This window comes from Diabrotica virgifera, chromosome 8, assembly GCF_917563875.1.
Source record: "Diabrotica virgifera virgifera chromosome 8, PGI_DIABVI_V3a".
In the NCBI taxonomy this organism is placed as follows: Eukaryota; Metazoa; Arthropoda; class Insecta; order Coleoptera; family Chrysomelidae; genus Diabrotica; species Diabrotica virgifera.
In genome coordinates this window covers 96,170,322-96,196,434 of record NC_065450.1, presented here as the reverse complement: position 1 = coordinate 96,196,434, position 26,113 = coordinate 96,170,322, and the positions used below count along the sequence as shown (strand labels likewise).

At 34.4% G+C, this 26,113-nt stretch overlaps 1 protein-coding gene across 3 annotated transcripts in view; it reads right to left on the bottom strand.

Annotated features, from left to right (window-relative positions):
- The window catches only part of LOC126889345 (uncharacterized), a 110,742-nt gene extending 99,427 nt beyond the window's left edge, over positions 1-11,315 (bottom strand). For all 3 annotated transcript variants that reach the window (XR_007700001.1, XM_050657580.1, XM_050657581.1), the window contains exon 1: positions 11,151-11,315. Coding sequence is in view for 2 of the 3 variants with exons in the window: in XM_050657580.1 (XP_050513537.1) it covers positions 11,151-11,226 (76 nt within the window). In the remaining variant the exon portion in view is untranslated. The remainder of the gene's footprint in view (positions 1-11,150) is intronic.
- Between the last annotated feature and the right edge of the window lie 14,798 nt (positions 11,316-26,113).

Sequence of the window (26,113 nt, the reverse complement as noted above, 5' to 3'; positions counted from 1 at the left end):
TCCTTTTCATACTTGGCAGGAAGTATAGGTACTATACAAACTATTAATGATGTTAAACAAACGTTTCTGGTTATTACCAGAGCTTACGACGGGGGAAAGTGAATAGATGACCCTTTCCAAATTCTACGCCACTGACGAAATTGCTATTTTAGTTCAATTTTTGGATTCTCCAATACTTTCTATGAAAATAATATACTCTTCATTCGTAACGATAAAGTCATTAGTTTTCGAGATCTTTGAAGTTAAAAATGAAACGACACCGTTAATTAGATTAATGTATTGTGTCGCTTCATTTTTAATTTCAAATATCTCGAAAACTAATCATTTTATAGTTACGAATGAAGAGTACATTATTTACATAAAAAGTATTGCAAAATCAAAAAATTACAGTAAAATAACAATTTCGCCAGTGGCGTAGAATTTGGGAAGGTTCAACCAGCCACTATCCCCTGTCGTACGCCTCTGGTAGTAGCTAGAAACGTTTATTTATCTTAATTTAGTAGGGTGTACAGTACCTACACTTTCTTCCCAGTATGATAAGGATACGCCAAATAGTTTTAAAATACTGGGTACAAATAATTTTTAAATTTTATTCATATGAAATGACATTGAAAGAGACTGGATCAACTTAAGGGACGCTATATGCAACGGTGCGAAAGAAGCAATTGGTGACTACGAGTGGAAGAAGAAGAACGAATGGATGACAGATGAAATATTACACCTCATGGACAGAAGGAGAGAAAATAAGAATAATCCCGAACAATATAAAGAACTGGATAGAACTGTCAGCAGAAAGATAAAAGAATCAAAAAAGAAATGGTTACAAGGAAAATGTCAAGAGATAGAAGAGCTAGAACGAAGACACGATAGTTTTAACATGCATAAAAAAATCAAAGAGTTTACTTATACTTACAAGAACAAACAGTTTGGTAAGTTAATAGACGAGAACAACAAACTTATTGTAAATAAAGAAGAACAGTTAGGGGAAACCCGGGCAAAATGGGGTACTTAAGGTTTAAATTAGGATTTAAAACACATCTGAAACTTTTAAGGTCTGGAAATAAGCCAAATACCATTGTTATAGTAGTAACTATTGATTCATATAACTTAAAGTTAAAAAAAGTAAAAGATTTTCTTATCATATAAAAAAACAAAAAATAATGTAAAGTACCCCATTATGCCCGTCATATAGGGTAAAATGGGGTACCAAATTAAAACCAAGAAAAAGTTATTGACAAAATTCGCATACAAGTATTGCTTCGTCATCCTCATCTGCTACACCTGCACATTAATTTTTAGCCCATTTAAGGCAACTGGATCAGCTTATCCATCCTTCTGTGGAACTTAAATAAAAGTTTCCGCAGAACCAGTCAGTGTCACTGAACCAGTCAGTGTCAGTGTCATCTTCGCCTTCTGAATCTGACTCTACTTTTTTAGTTTTATTCAATTGCGATTTCTTACTCGTCTGTGATTTGGTTTGATCATCGGCTTACTTGGTATGGTAAAAAGGGTAAAGACTACCAATAGGTATGGTAAAAAGGGTACCCCATTTTACCCTACCTATTGGTACCCCGTTTTGCCCAAAGAACAGATTTTGAGATTATGACCTGTTTAAATTATTACAAGTTTTTATTTTTTAACATAATGACAAACGAATACTCTAGAACACATTCACTGTTAATTGGAAGTAATAATATTAAATAATAAATTGTTTTAGTAATAATAACGATGGATTATTTTTCGGCCGATATTATAACTTGGTTAACTAAAAACGCACATGTACTGTTTACAACAATCGACTAACAGTTAATTATATCTGCTATATGACAGAAGGCGTAAACAGGCGTGTATAATATAATTTCATTAACGTCGTATATATCAAGCGAGTGATATTGAAAAAAAAGGGGGTACCCCGTTTTAGGCAGCTACCCCGTTTTGCCCGCCTTTCCCCTACAGACTTGGGCAATTTACATAAAAGATTTGTTTACGGATTATCGTCATATTTCTACGAACACTCTTGATCTGAATGGACCAAAAATATTGAAAAGTGAGGTGATAAAAGCTATAGATCAAACGAAAGATGGAAAAGCAACAGGATGCGATGAAATACCAGTCGAATTTTTAAAAGTTTTCAACGAGAACAACATGAATGTAGTATTGGAACTGTTTAATAAGATATACGATACTGGTCAAATTCCATCGCACTGGTTGAAATCTACATTTGTGCCCCTTCCCAAGAAATCCAATTCTAAGACGTGTAGCGAATATCGCCTTATAAGTTTAATGAGTCACACCTTTAAAGTATTCTTGCGTATTATCCATTACAGAATACGAGCAAAATTAGAACACAGCATAAGTAAAACACAGTTCGGTTTTAGATGCGGTTTTGGAACTCGAGAGCCCCTATTTGCAATACAAGTCTTGATTCAAAAATGCCTGGATCAACAGAAAGATGTTTACGCCTGTTTTATCGACTATGAGAAAGCATTCGATACTATCAAACATGACAAACTCATAGAACTATTACATCTTTCAGGACTTGACACTAAGGACATCCAGATTATAAAAAATCTATATTGGAATCAAACAGCCCACATAAAGAATGGACTAATGGTGAGTGAAAACATAACCGTTTCTAGAGGGGTTAGACAGGGCTGTATTCTTTCGCCACTGCTTTTCAACCTGTACACGGAACAAATATTTCTAGAGGCACTGGAAGAGTACAATGAGGGCATCAAGATTAATGGCGTACCAATAAGTAATTTTCGATATGCAGATGATACTGTTATACTGGTCGATAACATTGAAGATTTGCAGATGATGCTAAATAGAGTAAATACAACTGGCAACCGATTTGGACTGAAGATCAATAGAAAGAAAACTAAATTTATGGTGATCAATAAAAAGAACCTTCAACATAGCGACCTGAATATTGGAGCCGAACGTATTGAAAGAGTACACCGACTTAAATATCTGGGATATACAGTAAATGATAAGTGGGACCCAGACTTAGAGATTAGGATCCGAATTGAACTAGCAAGATCCAAATTCATAAAAATGAGAAAGCTCTTAAGCAACCGTAACCTAAGCGTTAACCTCCGGTGGCGCGCCACGAAATGCTACGTACTCTCTACGCTACTTTACGGAGTAGAAGGGTGGACGTTAACAGCAGCAACTATAAAGAAGTTAGCGGCTCTAGAAATGTGGCTGTATCGACGCATACTGAGAATACCTTGGACAGACAGAGTGACCAACACAGAGGTATTGAGACGAATGGGTAAAGAGGTGGAATTGTTAACAACTGTTAAAAGGAGGAAAGCGTCATACCTGGGCCATGTGTTCCGTAATGATAAGTACAGTCTGCTACAGCTTATCGTGGAAGGCAAGATTGAAGGTAGAAGAGGTTTGGGCAGAAAGAAGAAATCCTGGCTGAGAAACTTGAGAGAATGGTTTCAAATACCAGAAGCTGCGAACATAATACATGCGGCACAAAACAGAGAACCCTATCGTTTGATGGTCGCCAACCTTCGATAGAAGACGGCACATAAAGAAGAATCATATGAATCATATATTTATCATAAATTAATCAAAATATATGTGCCGTTTCATATTTAACTTCAAATATCTCGAATCTAATGACTTTATTGCTACCAATGAAGAGTATATTATTTACGTGGAAAGTATTAGAGAATCTAAAAATGGCACTAAAATAGTTATTCCTCCAGTGGCGTATAATTTTAGAAGGATCAACCATTCACCATCCCCTGTCGTACGCCTCTTGTAGTAGATAGAAACATTTGTTTGTCATTATTTAGTAGGGTGTCTAGTAGTCTTACTTTCTGTTAAGTATGAAAAGGATACGTCGAATAGTTTTAAAATTCTGAGCAAAAATAATTTTTATATTTTTAGATAAAACACCCTGTAACTCAGTAAGGAACCACATTTTATTTAAGTGTTTTAGGTTAAATCTTCGTATTTTGTGCTAATATTTCTCCAGTTACTATATGGACAATTATTAATGAAACACCCTGTATAGGAAATACATATAAAGCAATAACTATTTAAATATATTTTTCGGTCAATTCTCTTTTCGGGCAATTGTTTATCTGCCAGTCTATTCGGGTAATTGTCCATTCGGGGAATTGTACATTCGGAGAATTGTCCATTCGGGGAATTGCTTTCGGGGATTTGTCTTTCGGGAAACTGTTTTCGGGCAATTGTCCTAGATCCATGCCTTCCTGGTTTATTTTCTCATTTCACGGTTTCTCCGTAATTGACAAATGTGTAGCGAATAACGTGGCTTTGTAGGCAAATCTGTGATACAAAATGGTATCTTTTGCCGTTTCATCGTCTTTTATCAAGACTTTGAATTCACATTTTCACGTCCGCTACTGGGGAAATATTCTTTGTATACCAGAGAAATATTTTCCTTTATTTTATACATATAGATCAAACACAACATAATTTCAAATATTAAGATTTTTTTCTTGTTAGTTACACATCCGTCCAAAATGAGCATACACTTTTATTTTTTAGGTTACCGTATTTGCATTAGCTGGCATTGGTCACTCCTTGAGAGAAGAGTCTAATAACACAATCAAAATCTGTTTTAACATCATCAACAATGAACTTGACAGAAGTGTCCATGATCATCAACAAATAAAAACCGATCTGTTATTTTTAGCTAAAAAGATAAAAGAGCAGAATATAAAAGTAACAGCTTCTGGATTTTTTACCGTTGATTACTCAATGATGGGTTCTATTATCGGCTTCTTCACGTCTTATGCTGTTATCGCTCTTCAGATCATTCATGAAAATGATCCAACAAAGGCAGTCACCAGATTACCACCACTGTTAATGTTAAATGAAACCTACACTAATAATACTATTTAAAGTAGCACATTGTTTAATCTACTTCACTGTTTTGTATTGTAATTTTGTCTGTTGTTCTTAAAAAATGCACAGTAAATTAAAATTTAAATAGTGATATCTTTTTTTTCTACGACCGTTTAAGCATATGCTCATTATTTACTATTTTTGAATAGATAATAACACCCATTACTTTACCCGTGAGTAATAGTTCATTACTCACGGGCTGAAGTTACTCACGGATCATTACTCACGGGTTGAAGTTAGATTCAAGTGGTGCATGGCAATTTTAATATAGTTATCAAGTAACTCTAGGAGAATACGGTAACGTTATTTTACTGTATACTTTATACGTTATTTTACGGTACCGTATTCTCCTAGAGTTACTTGATAACTCTCTATTATTAGCAAATAAAATTACTTAAACTTGTTTATTTAATAAAATAATCATTGTAATTTATATAAACAATAATTAACTTCGAAAAATGTTAAAGCATTTTTAACTGTAACAGTGGGTTAGTATATTTTTTAAGTTTAAATTTCAACATTTCACATTTTAAGATTGACGTTATTAAAAGGTAAACATAAACATTTGGGTACTAATTCCGTAAAAGGGTTTACGGATGTGAAATTTATATTAATGAATTCTGTTTCACTTACTGTTGATTGTAAAATAGATTTTTATTTGGAGCAGACGTTCTTTTTCATGTAATTGCCTTAAAATATGTTTTATTTTTAAAAGCACCGCCATTATATACCATGCCATATACCATGACACTAATGACAACTACTGTTTCATAAACCCAAAAAGGGTGATTGTAACTGTTGTCATAGTTATATAAAATATAACAATGCAAGCCAAGAAACAATGTTGAGGTTGAGATGGCAGTAGACTGGTTGCAACATGCAATAGTCGTCTCATATGAGGAAAACTGCTCGTTAAAAGAAAGTCGCCCTCCCAGGCAAGTAACTTGGTGGAATAAGGAGCTGTCTGATCTCAAAAGAGAAACAAGACGGCTCTTCAATAGGGCGAAGAAATCAGGTGATTGGGAAGCATATAAGGCTAAACTGAAAACCTATAATAAGAAAATCCAATCCGCTAAGGAAAGATCCTGGAGAGAATTCTGTGAAAACATTGAAAGTGTAGCTGAAAGCGCCAGGGTTAACAGCATCCTCAAAAGAGATAACATTAACGAACCCAAGTCAATGAAATTGCCCAATGGGAAGTATACGGACACAGAGAAGGAGGCTGTAGAGCATCTTTTAAGTGTTCACTTTCCAGGGTCGACGCAATTGACTGCTAATAACAATCATCAAGCAAACAATAGCCCAACCAAAAGGGACTGGCTGACCTCTGACGAGATCTTTGGTTCTCACAAGGTCAGATGGGCTATTGAAACTTTTGAACCTTATAAAACTGCGGGACCGGATGGTATATTTCCTAAGCTTCTCCAGGAGGGTCTGGAAATAATCATGGGTCCTCTGATCACAATATTTAGAGCTAGCCATGCTCTGGGATACATTCCCAAAGCTTGGAGAAGGGCAAGGGTGGCGTTTATTCCCAAACCAGGAAAAACAGATTACAACTTAGCAAAATCCTACAGGCCTATAAGTCTGACCTCATTCATGTTAAAAACCATGGAAAAATCTTGAATGAACACATCAAGAAAAACAATTTAAATGAAAATCCACTGCACCAACGGCAATGGGCGTATCAGGCAGGGAAATCAGGTGAAGCCGCCCTGCACAATCTAGTGTCGGAACTTGAAAGGAGTCTGCATCAGAAAGAAGTCGCCCTTGCTGCATTTTTAGATATAGAAGGTGCATTTGATAATACCTTAATCGAGTCTATACAAAGCGCACTGGTGAGGAAGAAAATCAACAACACAACATGCAAGTATATTATTCAGATGCTTCAGAGCAGAATAATATCCACAGATACTCATGAAGATACCATAAATCTGAGGGCAACTAAGGGATGCCCTCAAGGCGGTGTATTGTCACCGTCATTATGGAAATAGTTGTCGATGATTTGATTCATGGGCTAAGTGCCCAAGGAATCTGGGTCCAGGGTTTCGCAGATGATATCGTAATAGTAACTAGGGGAACATTTCCCAGCACTGTTGCGTATCAAATGCGATATGCCCTTCACTACATAGAGAACTGGTGTCTGAAAGAGAACCTCTCCGTGAACCCTTCTAAAACTAAACTGGTAGCCTTTACAAATAAGAGGAAGCTTACTGGACTCAGTGAGCTGAAATTATTTGGAGAGGTACTGGAAAGAACCAATGAGGTTAAGTATCTGGGGGTAACCCTGGATTCGAAACTCAATTGGAATACTCATATTACCAATATAACCAATAGGGCTAAGCGACTCTTCTGCCAAAGGTGATATGTTGGTTGTACACATCAGTGATAGGACCGACAGTTACTTATGGGTCAGTACTGTGGTGGAGAAAGACGGCTTTGCAATCTTGTGTGACCACTCTCACCACCCTACAAAGACAAGCGCTTCTAAATATAACGGGAGCCTTGAATAGTACGGGAACGGCTTCATTAGAGGCTATCACAGGTCTCCCTCCGCTGGAATTGTATATTTCGGCGGTAGCCTTTATGATCATCCTGAGGCTCAAAGCAAACAATACTTGGAGGCCAAATTATGTATTGAATAGCCACACACACGGGACACACTGGGACTATACTTGAGGAATCCATCTTTATGATGAACTTAGATATGATGACACCAGAACTAATCTTCACTGAGAAGATTAACACAATTATACCATCTAGAGAACAAAAAGTCCCAAACATTAATGGAGACTTAATATGGTTCACTGATGGATCTAAAACTGCCCATGGTACTGGATCAGGAGTCTTTGGGCAAACATGTAACTATAATAAATCTTACAGCCTAGGTCAACATACAACGGTGTTCCAGGCTGAAGTTTTTGCTTTGGTGGTCTGCATTGATGAAATCATTGATGAGGACCCTAAAGCTAAGAGAATCAACATTTACACAGATAGCCAATCGGCTATTCTGGCTGTAAAGAACCCTCTCACCAAATCAAAACTAGTGAGAAACTGCAAAGGATCTCCTCAATAACCTGGCAAAAGACAATAAAGTGTCTTTAATATGGGTGCCGGGTCATGAAGGGGTGCATGGGAACGAACGAGCAGATATGTTAGCGAAACAAGGCTCGAGAAAAACTTTTGAAGGCCCAGAACCTTTCTGTGGCATCACTAAAGATGCTATGAAAAACGAGGTTCAGAAATGGCTGATAAAGAATCATCAAAATAAATGGAGAACCACTCAAGGGCAAATCCAGACTAAAAAAATAATCAAGAATATTGATAAAAAAACTTTCGAACAGTTTGATGAATCTCAATAGACGAGAGATCAAAACGGTCACTGAAATGGTGACTGGACATTGCCGTTTAAGAAATCACCTATACAAACTAGGTAAGGTGAATGAACCATGGTGCAGAAAGTGCGAAATGGAAGAAGAAACTGCCATACACATGCTATGCCATTGCAGTGTGCTAGGTGATGTAAGGCAGAACTTCACTGGTCAAATGAGGTTTGAACCAGAAGAGATCCTAAAACTACCAATAAGGAAACTGTTGGCCTTCGTTGAGGCCACAGGACTTATTAAAGTTTAAGGAAAAGAACAGGGTTTGGTACAAAAGTATTATGACCAAGTGCCAGAGATTAACGAGTCTCGCCTGAGTTAAGAAGAAGAAGAAGAAGAGTTATATAAAATATGTTTTCCTATGAAAAATAAAATCTTTCGATTTTAAATAATGTTAGTAGTAGAAAATTATATTTGTCTACTAATCCAAATAAAAAAGGTCGTAGAAAAAGTATAGTATTTTACTCGCATGTAATGGGTATTACTCACTCTGATGAATTACGACACGAGCCGTAGGCTCGTGTCGCAAACTACATCATCGTGAGTAATAGCCATCATTACATGCTCGTTGAATAATATACTATAAAATTATTTTTAATTATACACATATTTTCGGTATGTTAATTTTCAATATTGTCAAAAATAGAAATATTTTTGATCAAGAAGCACATTTACACACTTCCTATACAACTATACTCCGTCTAATATACTTACCGTTGCACGTCATTCTCGTCATAGCCCGTGATGTCACATGATACCAACACGAAATATTTAGGCGGTAGGTGTGTTCTTTTTTTTAGAATCATTTTGCCGAGTACACTGGAATTACAGCCACTAGACATATTTCATTATAATACGCGTAGAAATAATATTTCAAGATTTCTATTAATGTTAACTTAAGGATATACATAATAATATGTTTCATTTAATTTGTATAAATGGATTATAAAGCGTTTTTATGAAGCACATTTGTTCGGAACACACTGTAATTGTAATAAAACGAAGTTGACATTTTAGCATAAATTGGTAACATTTATTTGACAGTTACGGTGATGACACTTCATATTTGTTTTTATTCTTTACTATAAGTATTTGTTATATTATATTTACTGTTTTTGTTATTTACGTTAACTTAAGATTATAACTTAATTCTTGTTCTCCATTTTTAAAGTTTTTATTTATTTACATTGAATATTAATTTGTTTTGTTGTATAATCCACGTTTGTAATAATTATGTGATCTATTTGATTTAAAATGGATTCTGGATTTTTTTATACTTTGGCACATTACTATGTCAACTTAGATCTCTGACGTAGATAATGACGTGCAACGGGAAGTATATTAGAATAGGTCCGGATCCCGCGTATGAAAAAAAAGTTGATTAATAGCAAGCTGAAAATTTGTTAATAGCTTAAGGGTGTCTAGTCGGACAAACTTTGATATATGGGAACACTGGAGCAGGGGAAGTTTTAATTGTGGAACAGGTTAAAAATTTGGAACGGTCAGACCACGAAAACGGCACATGTATTTTGTCCGACAGAACAGACTTAAACTCTCCGAACATAGATTAAACTCTTATGCAAAAATCAGACTGCTATTTACCATCAAATGGGCGTTTTAATGAGTGGAACATGTAGAATATGTCAAATGACAGGAATTATGACAGGTGATAAATAACAGTCTGATTTTTGCATGAGAGTTTAATCTCTGTTCGGAGAGTTAAGGTCTGTTCTGTCGGACAAAATAAATGTGCCGTTTTCGTGGTCTGACCGTTCCAAATTTTTAACCTGTTCCACAATTAAAACTGCCCCTATTCTAGTGTTCCCATATGTCAAAGTTTATCCGACTAGACACCCTTAAGCTATTAACAAATTTTCAGCTTGCTATTAATCAACTTTTTTTTCATACGCTGGATCCAGACCTAGAAGGACGGTACAAATTTTTCAAAATAAAAAGTAGCCTAATCAATCCAGTCCTTTACGAGTTATAAAAATAAAGAAATATTATATAAAATAAAAATAAGGGCATAAATAAAAATAAAATAAGGCATCAGATATAATTGAAGGGTGTGTAGAAAAAATTGATGGAATTAGAAAAAAATGAAGGTTGTCAGAAATTATTGGAAGAAGATACGATAAAATAGGAGGATGTCACAAAAAATTGAGTGCAGTGACTCTAGAAGGCAATTGATTGTATTCCCCGTCGCATGGCGACGAGCAAAATCACTAGTTCAGTAATGATTGATCATAATTAGAACAATAATAACTAGTAGAGTAAAAAATAATTATGAAGTTAGAAATTAACAAAAGTAAGAGTGTATAATATGTAGAGCTTTAGTTACTTAGTACTAATAACGGAGGAGCTGTGTTTATTGACGGACATACAGACAGGGATATTTCAAGGAATGATGGATGAACAAACAAGACCGAAACTAAATACGTCGAAGTGTTCGTAGTAAATGCCGCACAAATATACGAGAATATTATTTATTTAAGAGGATAAGAATAGGTGAAATAATTAAGAACCCTCGATTTTAGTCGATGTGATACCTAGAGCAAACGTAATAATCAAGATGACTTACTAAATCAATATCATTAAAATGCCAAATAGGAAAAGAGAAGCAGGCTAAGAGGAAAGTGGTGGGAAGGGATTATGCAAATTCAGAGAGAGAGATAAATAAAGAAAGGAAGCGACGAGTGATTGATAATACAAAATGGAAAAAATCACATAGCTATTTGTTTGTAGGGCTTTGTAGGGAAACCCACGTATATCATTTACTCTTATTATACTATATAAACAAATAAATAAAAAATTTTATATAACATTTTTTATAAAGATCCAAAATTTGTATAATTTTCGAAAAGTACTCACTGCCTCTGGTGCAAAAGCCGGAAGAACATAAAGTAGCTAGTACTACAGCTAATAACACTTGCCGCATTTTGTTCATTATGTTTATTCAAAGACCAACAACGGAATACTATCGTTTCGCCTTAGTTCATTTATATTAAACAATTTTTTGAAGGTGCTTTTGAGTAATAATGCATTTGATAACAAAAAATGGTAAATAACGACTATTATTTTTAGTCCACAATTTTTCTTTTTAATTACCTTTTTTGCTCTTCATTAAATACGGGTGATCGATTAGTTAGTGTCGTCCGTAAATATATTTAAAAAATATATATTTATATATATATATATATATATATATATATATATATATATATATATATATATATATATATATATATATATATATATATATATATATATATATATATATATATATATATATATGACTTATTTAGTTTCATTTATGTAGATCGTCTGAATGGTTGATTAAATACAGGATGTAACAAAAATACAGGTCATAAATTAAATCACATATTCTGGGACCAAAAATAGTTCGAATGAACCTAACTTACCTTAGTACAAATATGCACATGAAAAAAGTTACAGCCCTTTGAAGTTACAAAATGAAAATCGATTTTTTCGAATATATCGAAAACTGTTGGAGATTTGTTATTGAAAATGGACATGTGGCATTCTTATGGCAGAAACATCTTAAAGAAAAATTATAGTAAAATTTGTGCACCCCATAAAAAATTTATGGGGATTTTGTTCCCTTAAACCCCCCCAAACTTTTGTGTACGTCTCAATTAAATTATTATTGTGGTACCATTAGTTGAATTAAATATTATTAAAACTTTTTTGCCTCTTAGTATTTTTTCGAAAAGGCACCTTTTATCGAGATGTGACTTCTTTTTTAATATGGTTCAAAATATCCCTATAAATGTAAATCATAAATTAATGTTCATATTATTACCAAGTCTCCATAATCGTACTTAACCATATACAAATATGTGGTGGATTTGATAAATATTCGAAATATCTCGATAACAACTGACTTTTCGAAAAAGTACCGGGAGGCAAAAAAGTTTTAAAAACATTGTGTTTAACTAATGGTACTACAATAATAATTTAATTGGAACGTACACAAAAGTTTGGGGGGGGGGGGTTTAAAAGAACAAAACCCTCATAAAATTTTTATGGGGTGTCCAAATTTCCCTATAATTTTTTTTAAGATGCTACTCCCATAAGAATGCCACATGTCCATTTTTAATAAAAAATCTCCAATAGTTTTCGATACATTCGAAAAAATAGATTTTCATTTTGTAACTTAAAAGGGCTGTAATAGCCAGGGAGGTAGTGTCAAATTTGACCGGAGCATTTTAGCATGGCTGGTTTCTTTTTATTTAGGTAGGTGTTCCAAAGCTTATTAACAAATAATGTGTCAGCTGGCGCAAAACCGGGGATTTTAGTCAAGAAAAGGTAAAACATGAAAGTTGATGGACCAACGCTACAGCCTAAATGTCAAATATTTATATACGGTAGTCACAACATTAGAATGGACTAGCTTACTTAGCACCTACCTTTCACTCAAGAGATCGGGGTTCAAATCCTGGCGCGGAAAGTTCTTTTTGTTTTTTAAATTGACATTTTATTTTGAAAAATATTTATTTTTATAATACCACGTTTTTATTATTTATACGAGACAATATAAAAAAATGTGTATGTCTTTTATAGAATTATGCATAGAACTTATGAAATAGCATATATACATTTGATCATAAATATTATGATTGATCTTAATAAGCAAAATTGTTGTACATGAACCCCTGAAGCTTCCTGAGTTAGTACGACCAATCTAAGTGAAAGAAGGGGTTGGTCTCCCCACCCCCCTCCCGACATTTTTTTATCTTTTTAGACAAACTGTTTTTTGCATAATTTTATGTGATGTCAAACCAAAAGATACATACAACCCTAATTTTTCACTTTTCTATCACCAACCCCCATTTTTTTAATAGCAATCTAATTATTTCCCTGTTCTCTATAACATATAAAAAAGAATTTTTGTCTGTAGGTAGGTCCCTTATAGAATCGTAAACTATGCATTTAATCATATGATGACCTCAAGCAAAGTTTTTGTACTTACATGAACCCAGGAAGGAGTTAATACTTAATAATGTATACTTAATATATTTAATAATTAATAGAGTTAAAAAAGTTAATACTTTTTTATTATTAACTAGCTGACCCGGCAAACTTCGTACCGCCTTAAAACTAAATAATGTTTGAATGTTTAATACCTAAAATTACCAGAAAGCCAAAAAATACTAAAAAATATTGCGTACCTATACTTTTTTCTACCAAATGCATAGTTTACGATTCTATAAGGGACATAGGTACAGACAAACATTCATTTTTATTTACTATAGAGAATAGGGAAATATTTAGATTGCTATTAAAACATGGGGGTTGGTGATAGAAAAGTGAAAATTTAGGGTTGTATCTTTCGGTTCCACAACATATAAAATTAAGAAAAAACAGTTTGTCCAAAAAATAACAAATAATATCTCCCTTTTCACTTAGATTGTTGGTCTTACCAACTCAGGAACCTTCAGGGGTTCATGTACAACAAATTTGCTTATCAAGATCAATCATAATATTATGACCAAAAATGCCTAGTTTGCGATTCTATAAAAGACATACAGATTTTTTTATATTGTCTCGTGTAAATAATAAAAACGTGGTATTATAAAAATAAATATTTTTCAAAATAAAATGTCAATTTAAAAAACAAAAAGAATTTTCCGCGCCAGGATTTGAACCCCGATCTCCTGAGTGAAAGGTAGGTGCTAAGTAAGCAAGTCCATTAAATTTTTTGAGTAACGTATATAAATATTTGATATTTAAGCTGTAGCGTTGGTCCATCAACTTTCATGTTTCACCTTTTCTTGACTAAAATCCCCGGTTTTGGGCCAGCTGACACATCATTTGTTAATAAGCTTTGAAACACCTACCTAAATAAAAAGAAACCAGCCATGCTAAAATGCTCCGGTCAAATTTGACACTACCTCCCTGGCTATAACTTTTTTTATCTGCACATTTGTACTAAGGTAAGTTAGGTTCAATCAAATTATTTTTGGTCCCAGAATATGTGATTAAATTTATGCCCTGTATTTTTGTTACACCCTGTATATCTTAATAGACGAAGCAATAAAGCACTAAAATCGGCCTTACCTCCGAAAAAAAAGGACAAGACGGATCTTAATAATTCTTTTTGCATTCGATTCGTGAATGCGCCACGAAACTTTGTGAACCAGAGTCATGATATATTATAAAAAACTGCATACAAAAAATGCATTCTTAAACTGCATCTCAAACAGACAATAAAACAAAATCAGAACTCGTCAATTATCGGCGGAAATGAGTTCAATTTTGTTACTCGGGGGTTTTTGGGGTCGCTGAAAACGAATATGACGTCAAAAGTGTTCTCCGGAGTATCTGGTGCCAAGGGTACCTACTGTTTAGCTCGTCATTAAAATTCATTAAAAAATTAGTCAAAAAACATTACTCGGGGGTTTTGGGGCCGCTAACGACGAATATGACATCGGAAGTGATTTTCGGAGTACCTGGTGCCAAGGGTACCTACTGTTTAGCTCTGTTGCGGAGTTTTCGGCAAAAAATTTATTAAAAAATTAGTCTAAAATAATTACTCGGGGGTTTTTGGGGTCGCTAACGACGAATATGACATCGGAAGCGATCTCCGGAATACCTGGTGCCCAGGGTACCTACTTCTTATGGAGTTTTCGGCAAATTCATTAAAAAATTAGCCAAAAATCATTACTCGGGGGTTTTTGGGTCGCTGACGATGAATGTGACATCGGAAGTGATTTACGGAGTACCTGGTACGCAGGGTACCTACTGTTTACCTCGTTTTCTGAAGTTTTCGACAAATTCATTAAAAAATTAGTCAAACATCATTAGTTACGAGATAAACAGTAGGTACCCTGGGCACCAGGTACACCGCAGATCACTTCCGATGTCATATTCGTCATCAGAGACCCCAAAACCCCTAAGTAATGAATTTTAACTAATTTTTTATTGAATTTGCCAGAAACTCCAGAAAAGTAGCTAAAAAGTAGGTACCCTGGGTACCAGGTACACTGTAGATCACTTCCGATGTCATATTCGTCGTCAGCGACCCAAAAACCCCCCGAGTAATGATTTTTGGCTAATTTTCCGAAAACTTCATAAGAAGTAGGTACCCTGGGCACCAGGTATTCCGGAGATCGCTTCCGATGTCATATTCGTCGTTAGCGACCCCAATAATCCCCGACTAATTATTTTTGACTAATTTTTTAGTACATTTTTTGCCGAAAACTCCACAAGAGAGCTAAACAGTAGGTACCCTGGGCACCAGGTACTCCGAAAATCACTTCTGATGTCATATTCGTCGTTCTATTAGCCTTGCGACATCCAATATTGGACATAGGCCTCCTCTTCGCTCCTCCATCTTTCTCTATCCTGAGCCATGTGCATCCATTTTGAGCTTGCTTGGTGTTTTAAGTCATCTACCCATCTCATCTGTGGTCTCCCTCTCTTTCGTTTATATGTCCATGGTCTCCACTCTGTAATAATTTTATTCCATCTTTCGTCTTTTTGTCTAATCGTATGACCGGCGAATTTCCATTTTAGTTTAGCTGTTTGACGAGTAGCATCTTTAACTTTTGTGATATTTCTTACCCAGGAATTCCTTTTTCTATCTGACATTCTTACGTTGATCATTTGTCTTTCCATTGCTCTTTGTGTTTTCGCAATTCTGTCCATATTCGTTTTTGTGAACGTCCATGTTTGACATCCATATGTAAGGACCGGAAGAATACATTGGTCGTAGATGTTCGTTTTTAGATATTGAGGGTATTTTTTATTCTTCAATATGAAGCTGAGCTTACCAAACGAGGCCCACGCTAACTTCGCTAATTGAATAGAGCCCACTCTATTCAATTTTATTATTTGTTCCAAGTATATGTATTCATTCACTTCCTCTACTTGGTTTTGTTTAACTACGATTCTTAACTCATCCTCTTGATTTGTTATCACTTTGGTTTTGCTGTAATTCATTATTAATCCAACTTTACTGGCTTCGTGGTCTAGTTGTTGTATCATTATTTGTAGTTGTTGATGATTCCATATTCTTCCCATTGTAATCTCTTGAAAAGAGAAAATATTCGTCGTTAGCAGCCCCAAAAACCCCTGAGTAATGATTTTTGGCTAATTTTTTAATGAATTTTAATGACAGTAGGTACCCTTGTCACCAGGTACTCCAGAGATCACTTTTGACGTCATATTCGTTTTCAGCGACCCCAAAAACCCCCGAGTAACAAAATTGAACTCATTTCCATCGATAATTGATGAGTTCTGAATTTTTTTTATTCTCTGTTTGAGATGAACTTAAGAATGCATTTTTTGTATGCAGTTCTTCAATATTATATCATGGCTCCGGTTCACAAAGTTTCCTGGCGCATTCACAAATCGAATGCAAAAAGAATTACAAAAGTCTAGGGATATTTTATAAATAGACGTATTTTGTTTATCTGTAATCAACCTAAAAAAAAGTAATACAAAATTTGTAGTTTAAATTGTTGTTTAATATGTCAAAAACCATAAATTGCAAAAAAAACAAAATTGGAGCAAAAAAATTTATTGCAAATCACCCATATTTCACATACCACCATAAAATGTCAAAGATACGAAATATAAACTTAAAATAAAGTATGGCCATCACGTTGGTTTATCAAAGCTCTACATCTACTGTTCATGCTCCGAATCACATTGTTAATGTCTGCTTGAGGTAGTTGTGTCCATTGTTCTCTCAGAAGCTCTTTTAATTGAAACTCATTGTAGATATTGCCCATATGTGGAGTAATTCTTCGTTGGAGCATGTCCCATACATGCTCAATGGGATTCAAGTCCGGTGATTGTGCTGGTCACGGCATTACATCAATACCCTCGTTATCCAACCAGTTTGTTACAATATGTGCAGCATGTGGTCGAGCGTTATCATGCATAAAGTAAAAATTTTCTCCAACAGAAGCAGCAAACGGGCGCACAACAGGTTCAAGAATAGTGTTCAAATATTGCTGACTTCTGAGAAAGCCACATGGGAAAATGAGGTCAGTTCTTCCGTCAGTCATGACTCCGCCCCATACCATTAATGTACCACCTCTGTATGCATACACTTCTTGAAGATGTCGTAATCGTTCTCCATTTACGGGTCGTCTCCAAACTCTTGTCCGACGAGAATCTGGATGATATCCATATCTAGACTCGTCACTAAACAAAACTGTGGCCTAGTCATTGTCAGCTCAATTCTGAAACTCTTGACACCAGGTTAATCTTGCAGCGCGATTGCCTCTAGATAGAGGTGGACATCTCAGTGGTCGCCGACTTCGAAGATTGGCTTCATGGAGACGATTCCTCACAGTACTGCGGCTAATTGTTACATTATGTGCAAGCTGTAATTTATTAACCAGCTCGGGTGCTGTGATTGTTGGCTACCTTCTGGCATTTAAAATTAAATATCGGTCTTAAGCGACGGTTGTAGAGCGACCACGTTCTGGATGTTTCTCGGCTGGACTCCCAGTGTCTCTAAACCGACGCCACAAACGACTTATGACGCTTTTTGAGACACCCAGCTGGTCAGCAACTTGAGTTTGTCGCATATCAGCTTGAAGGAGGCCCACGGCTCTATTCATCTCGTCCAACGTTAAATGTTGTCGTTGCATGGTAAACAGACAATATCTTTAACTCACCTATTAAGCAAGAATGGAATAAAGTGACTAAAATTAAAAATAAACAAAACATAAAAATGTCGATTTTTTTGTCCCTTATAAAACATTTTAAAACACGTATTGCTATCAGTTTTACAATTTTTTTTTGATAAGAAGTGAGTGTCTGTATCAACAATGTACAACAATTAACAATAGTACAAGCAAATTTATATGGTCATGGAATTTCTGTCATTGGTATTGTCAAATTATTAAAATATCCTTAGACTTTTGCGGTGTGTGTGATCCGTCTTGTTCATTTTTTTTTCGGAGGTTCAGTGCTTTATTGCTTCGACTATAAGGAGAGACAGTTTAAAATTTAATTTATTTCAGGGGCTACCACCATCAGTTGACAAATATGTTTCTTTTTATACATAGAGTTATCAGAACTGCCTGTGGCACAGTTAGTTCTGATGACTTTATAAAGAAGAAACATATATCAACTGATGGTGGTAGTCCCTGAAATAAAATAAATCTTGAGCTCTGTCTCTCGTTATTTTAGTTTACTCACTTTTGAGTACTACGAAGCACAATTTTGTTGGATTTTTACCTGGATAAGTATGCAGATGTAAAATGCATATCATAGATTCTCCCATTATTAACTATTTATCGATGTTTGCTTGCAAATTATAGAAGACTTTTTGACCTATATGTAGAGATCTAGTGTCCTTTAGATTTCTCTTTGTTTAAATATATCATGCTATGCGTGCTACAAGACATTTTGACTATTTTTTTACCAACATTTTTACCATGTTCGTCCCATCATGTGACACATTGCCACATTGGTTAATTAAAGTACAGTACGTTATCAACGATTATAACTTAAAGTGGTTAAAAAATTTAAATATCTAGGAGCAACAATTACCAATGACAACAGAGTAAAACGAGAATTTAAAATGCGAATAAAGGCGAGAAACAGGTATTTTTTACAATGCAACATCTAATAAGGTCAAAACCTCTTTCACGAAATGCAAGTGTAGATACAGATTTACAAAACCACAATACGACCAGGAGTCGCATATGGAGGTTAAACATGGACGCTAACAAAAAAGAAGTAAATAAATTGCTGGTGTGGGAACGTAAAAATCCTTCGAGTAAGATATGGCCCTTACAGAGATAGCGTGGAAAACTAGAGGCCAGGAGGCGCAGACAAAGCAACGAGTTAGATTTTCTGAAAGGAAAATCTAGTTAGATGTTAACGGCCAATAAACTAAGATGAGCATAAAATATGACAAGTAGTAGCGACAATTGCCTTATAAACAATTTGGTTTCGAAGAAATCAGATGGAAAAAGGTAATAGTAAATGCGGCAAATACTCATGAAGAGTTTTAACACTAATAATGACGATCAGCGTGGGACTCAAAAGGTGTTGACAATAATGGATAAAAATTAAATTGTATTCGATATGCTAATGGCATTCTTTTATAGCTGACAACTTATCAGAAGCCAGAGTACTGCTATAACAACTACAACAAATAACACAGAGATCCACTAACAAAGATCCAACCAGTGTGTTCCATCCATCCACACATACGGACTGCAAACCTTAAAGGCTAATTTATAAACTCGACGTTGACGTTGACGTTGACGTTGCCGTTCGACGTTGACGTTGGAAGATGGTCAAATGGGAAATGCATGTATCCATTTATAAACTTCGTTCGCCGTTGACGTTGGGAAGATTCATCTTTTTTCGTTGCCGTACGCCGTTGTAGGCACGATCACAGAACATGAGCAATAAGCTGTAACGTCATCAAAAATAAAAACTGACAAAGTTTGTCAAAACAAACTAAATTATTTGTTTATGTGTGTAAACAATAAATACAGAAAAAATCCCCAAGTTTCTACATACCTATATTTAATATGAAATTGGTGTAGAGTAAATAATATTATGGTAATAGTAAGAAATAATTTAAAAACGATTTGTCCTATATTTCATTAATTTTTATTATTTCAGCTAATATGGATATCAATTAAAAACACTAAATATAATAGAGCTTATTTAAAAATATTGTTCTATAGCATAAAGATTATAAAAACTTAAAGAACAAAGATGCACCATGAGAGGAAATTACCAAAAGAAACAGTTAATGTTAGTGGTAGTAAGTACCTATACAAAAAATGCTTTGGTAAAATTTCAATTTTTTCATCGATTTTAGTGGATGTGCTCCCGATCGTTATAGAGAAGGAAAAAATAAGTTTCATGCTAGAATTGAGGCATCAGAAAGCAGCTGACCTTTAGTCTTTAGTAACAGTGGTTAGCTGAAGTTTAGTGTCAGTTTATACTCATACTATGGTTTATTAATTCTTATAATTGTTTTATAAGAGACACTTAAGGCTACAAAGGAAAATTAAAAAATAAAGAATCAGTGAAGAAAGCAGCAGAACATCTTTCACTGTCTCTTATGCACCTATTGAAATTATATTTTAGGATGAACCTATACCAGACACATTACAAGATGTGCATATATTTAGCCCCAGAAAAACCTAGTCTGTTAGTCATTTTCTTTTATGTTCAGTACTTAAACGTGATTTTTCATTTTTTACAGTATTAATTAGGGTACTACACTCAAATTCAATCACTGCTTCATAAAAAATGGTAGATGGTCTTGTTTCTCCAGCAGAAGTATCTTAAATAATACATTTTGTCAATAATATTGACATGTTTGTGCATGCTTGGAGACATTGAATCCTGAAAATGCTGCTGAGGCAAGGAAGCAGATATGTTCATAGTTAGAGTAGTTTTTTCTTACATTGTTATGAATGTATGTAGTTTTTTATTTTAAGGTTTTATAGATTAGTTTGTTTATTGATAAGAAATAAAACAGTTAATTGTGCTCATGTCTTTTTATTTTTTTTACTTTATGATAAAAGATCACAAAAAAAAGTTTATGATGGAAAATAATATTTTAACCAATAAATTTGGTTAAACATTTATAGATAACATATGAAGGGTACAGGGGAAGAATCGCAATAGTTCATTAGGCTTGATTTCGAGCAAATTGAAAATTAAGATTTCTTAAATTTTTATAAAGTGCAAGTAATTATTATTTTATTATTATTCTTTACATTGGACTTTAAACTTAATAAACCTTCATTTTTAATTTGCTTGAAATAATTTCAAATGAACTTTTGCTCTTATTTTCCTGTACCATTCATGTAGGTATGCTTCTTTTCTTGAGCATTTTTTAGTGCGTCACAAATGATAGAAAAAAAGGTAAGTCCGTGATAATACACATTTATGACATTTATTCTAACACGACATTTTAGTTAAATCTGACAGTTGTCACATTTTATTTGCAATTTGGCATAAAAACAAATCAATTCTGTTTATTGCATTTATAAAATGGTATATTCTTTGATATGTATGGTCTTATAAATTGTACAGATTATATTCGTAGATATATTATATAATTAGTAAATCATTTTTTTCGATTATAGCGCTATCTATTGACAACTAGAATAAATGTTATACATGTCACCGACGAAATGTAATCACCGACGTGCGTTTTTTTTCTGTCACATACAATTTAATGCGTTAGAAAGAAATCGAAAAACTGTGACGCACTGAAAGATCCTCATGAGAAAAAGCATATATAACTTTTATTCTGTATAAAATTATGTGTGTTCGTTGGAGAATTAAGTAACGAAACTCTGAAGGAAATGCACAAGTTTATTGAGATGTTAACAGCTTAGGGTACAAAACGATACTAAATTAATTAATACAAACTATTTCTTAAAACCTTTCATAGTCCTGGAACATAACACTGACACCTCGAAATTATCAGCGTGGGTGTTTATCATCTCCGATGTAGTCTAAGTCTAGATATTGAAATAAAAACACACACAGTGGCGTGCTCGCCATAACATATATCGACTGTTAAATACTGAAACCTCATAAGTTACAATCTACAACTTTTCCGGAGAGTGAAAAAACTTTGCTGCTTATTACATGTTTTCCTTTCTCATTATTTATTTTTGAAATACCAAAACATACTTTATCTACTCTATCTCATATTATGTATAAGTTTTTAGTATGTGAAAACTGTCATTATAGATAGCAGCGCGTGAAGGATTTAAAGTGTGCGTAAAGTAACAATGTATTTTAAATAGGATTTACCTTTCGCACTGTTTTTGGCACACTTTCATAAAATCAAATATCCTTAACTTTCGCGTTGTCACGGTGATGACATGTGAGCAATAAATTACAACAAAAGTTTTGACAATTTTGTGGTTTGAAAGAAGTTAGAATTTTTTAATATCAAAGTTCTAAAAATTGTAGAATAGAAATGAATTCCAGTGACGAAGAATTACAGTTTTTTTATTTGTTTATCGTAGATAATAGTTATTTCTGAAACAGTTGGTGAAAGTACAGGCTTTTTTGCGAACGCACGCGTGTTTAGAGCACGAGCGACAGCGGAGCGATTGCTATAGATCGCATAAGTTCGCAAAAAGTACTTCACGCTCAGTTTCATACAATATTTTATCTACGATAAACAAATAAAAAAACTAACTCTTCGTCACTGGAATTCATTTCTATTCTAAAATTTTTAGAACTTTGACATTTAAAAATTCTAACTTCTTTCAAACCACAAAACTGTCAAAACTTTTGTTTTAATTTATTGCTCAAATGGCATCATCATGACAACGCGAGTTAAGGATATTTGATTATAACGACAGAGATAGCTATACAGTAACTGTGTCTATTCTTAATTCAGATATACTTTCCAATTTACCTCACCTTTGCAGTGTATGTCAACTTAACAAGAAAAGTTAGGTTATGTAGAGATGTTGGTGGTGGACATATACAGCATATTGTTTGAGTTTATTTCTTATTGTTACTTATAATTTTGTTAATTCCTTTTATTTTTGATTAAAGTTCTGTGTTAAACGTTTTGACCGATTTTTTATGTTTTATAATGTTAATCAAAATTAATTGATAAACCAATGATATAAATTCAGATTAATACAAGACATACGTAATTTTTTGCACGGCTAGCTTTGATCCCAATAATTGTGGAGCGCTCGTTATGAAAGTGCTCTAAAAACAGTGCGAAAAAGTAAACCCCATTTAAAATACATTGTTACTTCACGCACACTATAAGTCCTTCACGCACTGCTATCTATAATGACAGTTTTCACAAACTATAAACTTATGCATATTATGAGATAGGGTAGATAAAATATTGTATGAAACTGTGCGTGAAGCAGGTACTTTTTGCGAACTTACGTGATCTATAGCACTCTCTCCACTGTTGCTCGTGTTCTAAACTTCGCGTCAGTTCGCAAAAAGCATACTTCACGAACTGTTTCACAAATAACTATTTTAACAGAAGACAAAAAGAAACATGTACCAAGCAGCGAAGTTTTTTCCGTCTTCTGAAAAGTTGTAGATTTTAACTTTTGAGATTTCCGCATTTAAGCGTTGATATAATAGACTTTAGTTTTTTATTGAGGTTGCAGTCATTTATTTGTACGGGATACAGGATAAGAGAAACTCTTTGTTACTATCGAGTTTTCGCAAAACATATGTATATAAAGGATGGACAACTATAAATATAGACAAGGAAAATCATTGGCATAAATCTCACAATGTGAATACAAAATTAAAATACATATATATAAAAAATACGGAATGCAACCGTAGACATGAGTTTTTTACTCAATAGTCGTCATGAGTACGGTATAGCCAAGTTAAAAAAGGAGCAATTTAACTTGGGAAAGGATCACTACCAGGAGCAATGTGTGACAACAATGTCAGAAGACCCTGCCTTTCAGGGTGACTACTAACACAGCCATGGAGGTAAACCTGAGGAACAGAAAGCCAAAACGTTTTGAAATAAAGGACTTCACAATTTTCTCTTACACAAAGGCATATACATTTACCTTATATTAATGTTGAAAGTGGCAATAAGAAAACACAAAATTTATTTGATATATTTATTTTAAAAACAATCTATGTATAGCATTGCCAGAAGAAGAAAAATATATAAAGCATCTTATAAACAGAATATGGGACCTTTTTGCAACATTCTTCCAAATAATTCTGTTGATCCCTGACCTTTTCTCCATAAATCCATTTGGTTGATCTGAACAGTACATACATGAACATGTTCATTTTCAATTTCATGCATACAAAAAATATGTACACCACTAACAGTGCCACTGCGCCTAACAATAGTCTTACTTTTCTATTGTGTTATTTTACAACTACAGTGTTTTAACACAATATTTATTTTAAAAATATTCTGTGTATATCAAATGTCAGATGAAAAATTTCACATAAACTATCTCTAACAGAATATAGGACCCTTTTTGCAACACTCTTCCAACTGATTCTAATAATGCCTGGTCTTTTCTCCATTTGGTAAATCCGAATAGTACAAGTTTTCATATTCATTTGTAGTTTCATACATACAAAAAATGTTCACCGCTAACAGTGCCACTGTACCTAACAATGGTAACTTTTCTCTTGTCATATTTTACTATAATTATTTACAACCATGTTTTACCACAATAATAATTCAAAAAATTGAATCAATATTTCCAATTTCCAATTAAAAAATGTAAGGTTAGAAAGAAAAAAAAATATATGTGACATACAATACGCCCAACTGCTAACGACAGCGTCAACGAAAAGTTTATAAATGCACCCTAGAACGCTAACGTCAAGGTCAACATCAAACGGCAACGCTAACGTCAACGTAAAGTTTATAAATCGGGCTTAATTCTTACAAAAACATCACCAGAAATTTTGAAAAGAAGACAACATAAAATGGAGATATTAATATTTGACGTAAGCTTGAGAAATAGACTACAACTAGGTTAGTAGACGAACCGGAGTGGGAGATATTATCGAACGTATTAAAAGGCAAAAATGAGATGGGCAGGACATTTAGTTAAATCGCCTTGAGGCTTTCGAAATGTGGTGCTATAGAATAATTTTAAAAGTTTGCTGGGTGGAGAAGATTCGAAACTCCACAATACTAGAACGTCTCAGCAAGACTACTGAGATCATAAAAAGCATCAAGCAGAGAAAGCTGGAGTATTTCGGACATGTAATGAAAGGTCCCAAATATAGGTTGCTACAAACTATAATGCAAGGAAAAATAGCAGGCAAACGCAGTCCAGGACGAAGAAGAACCTCATGGTTGAAGAACTTGCGAGATTGGTATGGTGTTGATACAAGCATGCTATTTAGGGTAGAAGTGAATAAAATTAAGATAGATATGATGGTAACCAACGCTCTGAAAGGACATGGTACATGAAGAAGAAGAAGGACATGTTGACGGCAGATAGACAAAAAATTGCTGAGTGGTAACAATGAGCAGACAAGCGAAGCCGGAAAGACTTTTAACACGATGGATTGACAATCAACGTGGACATAACGATCTTCCTATAATTAAAATTAATGGATTTTACACAGTAAATATCAAGATAGAGGTAGTGCTACCTTTACAGTGTTGTGGTTACAATACGATATATATGACACTATTCTGGAGAATTGATCGTAGTTATCTACGAAACAAGCAACTAGACTTCGTTTTCTCACCCAAAGTTTTCACCCAAAGTGACCAGAGTCTACCGGAAGTCAATATTTGAACTTTTTCGGAAGATTTCATTAATGGAGAAAATTACTTGCTAGAGAAAGCTGGTGTTGGAGGCATCCGTCTAAAGCTTGGCTGGTATGGTTCGTAGTAGGTATGGAGGTAAGAAGTCGAGGCGGGTGCCTTTGATTGGTACCAGACAGGCATCATGGTTTGAGGTATAATCATGGGAGCTGGTCTAGCCATCGGCGTAGTCGGAGGCTCCTCTGAAGAGGGGATCATCGCCGGTCTGGAGGTCCTCAGAGAGACGTCGTCCTTCTTGGGTTGGTTGGTGGTCATCTGGGTTAGAATGGCCAGGATGCTGATCATCATTGTCTCAAGGGTCTGTGGATTCGTAGTTAATTGGGCGCCATGTCGCTGGGTCGGTTCCGCGTGTACTAAGCCACGCGGTTCCTCAGCAGAGGAACCGTCCAAAAAGGATTCTTCTTGGAGATCAGACGCGACCTCTTCGTATTTATTTTGACAATCTGTAACTGGTAGAAAGAAACACAATATTGGATAAAGAACTATAAAGAGCTTCATTTTCTGATTTAATATATTTATTCCGCCAAACGACGGA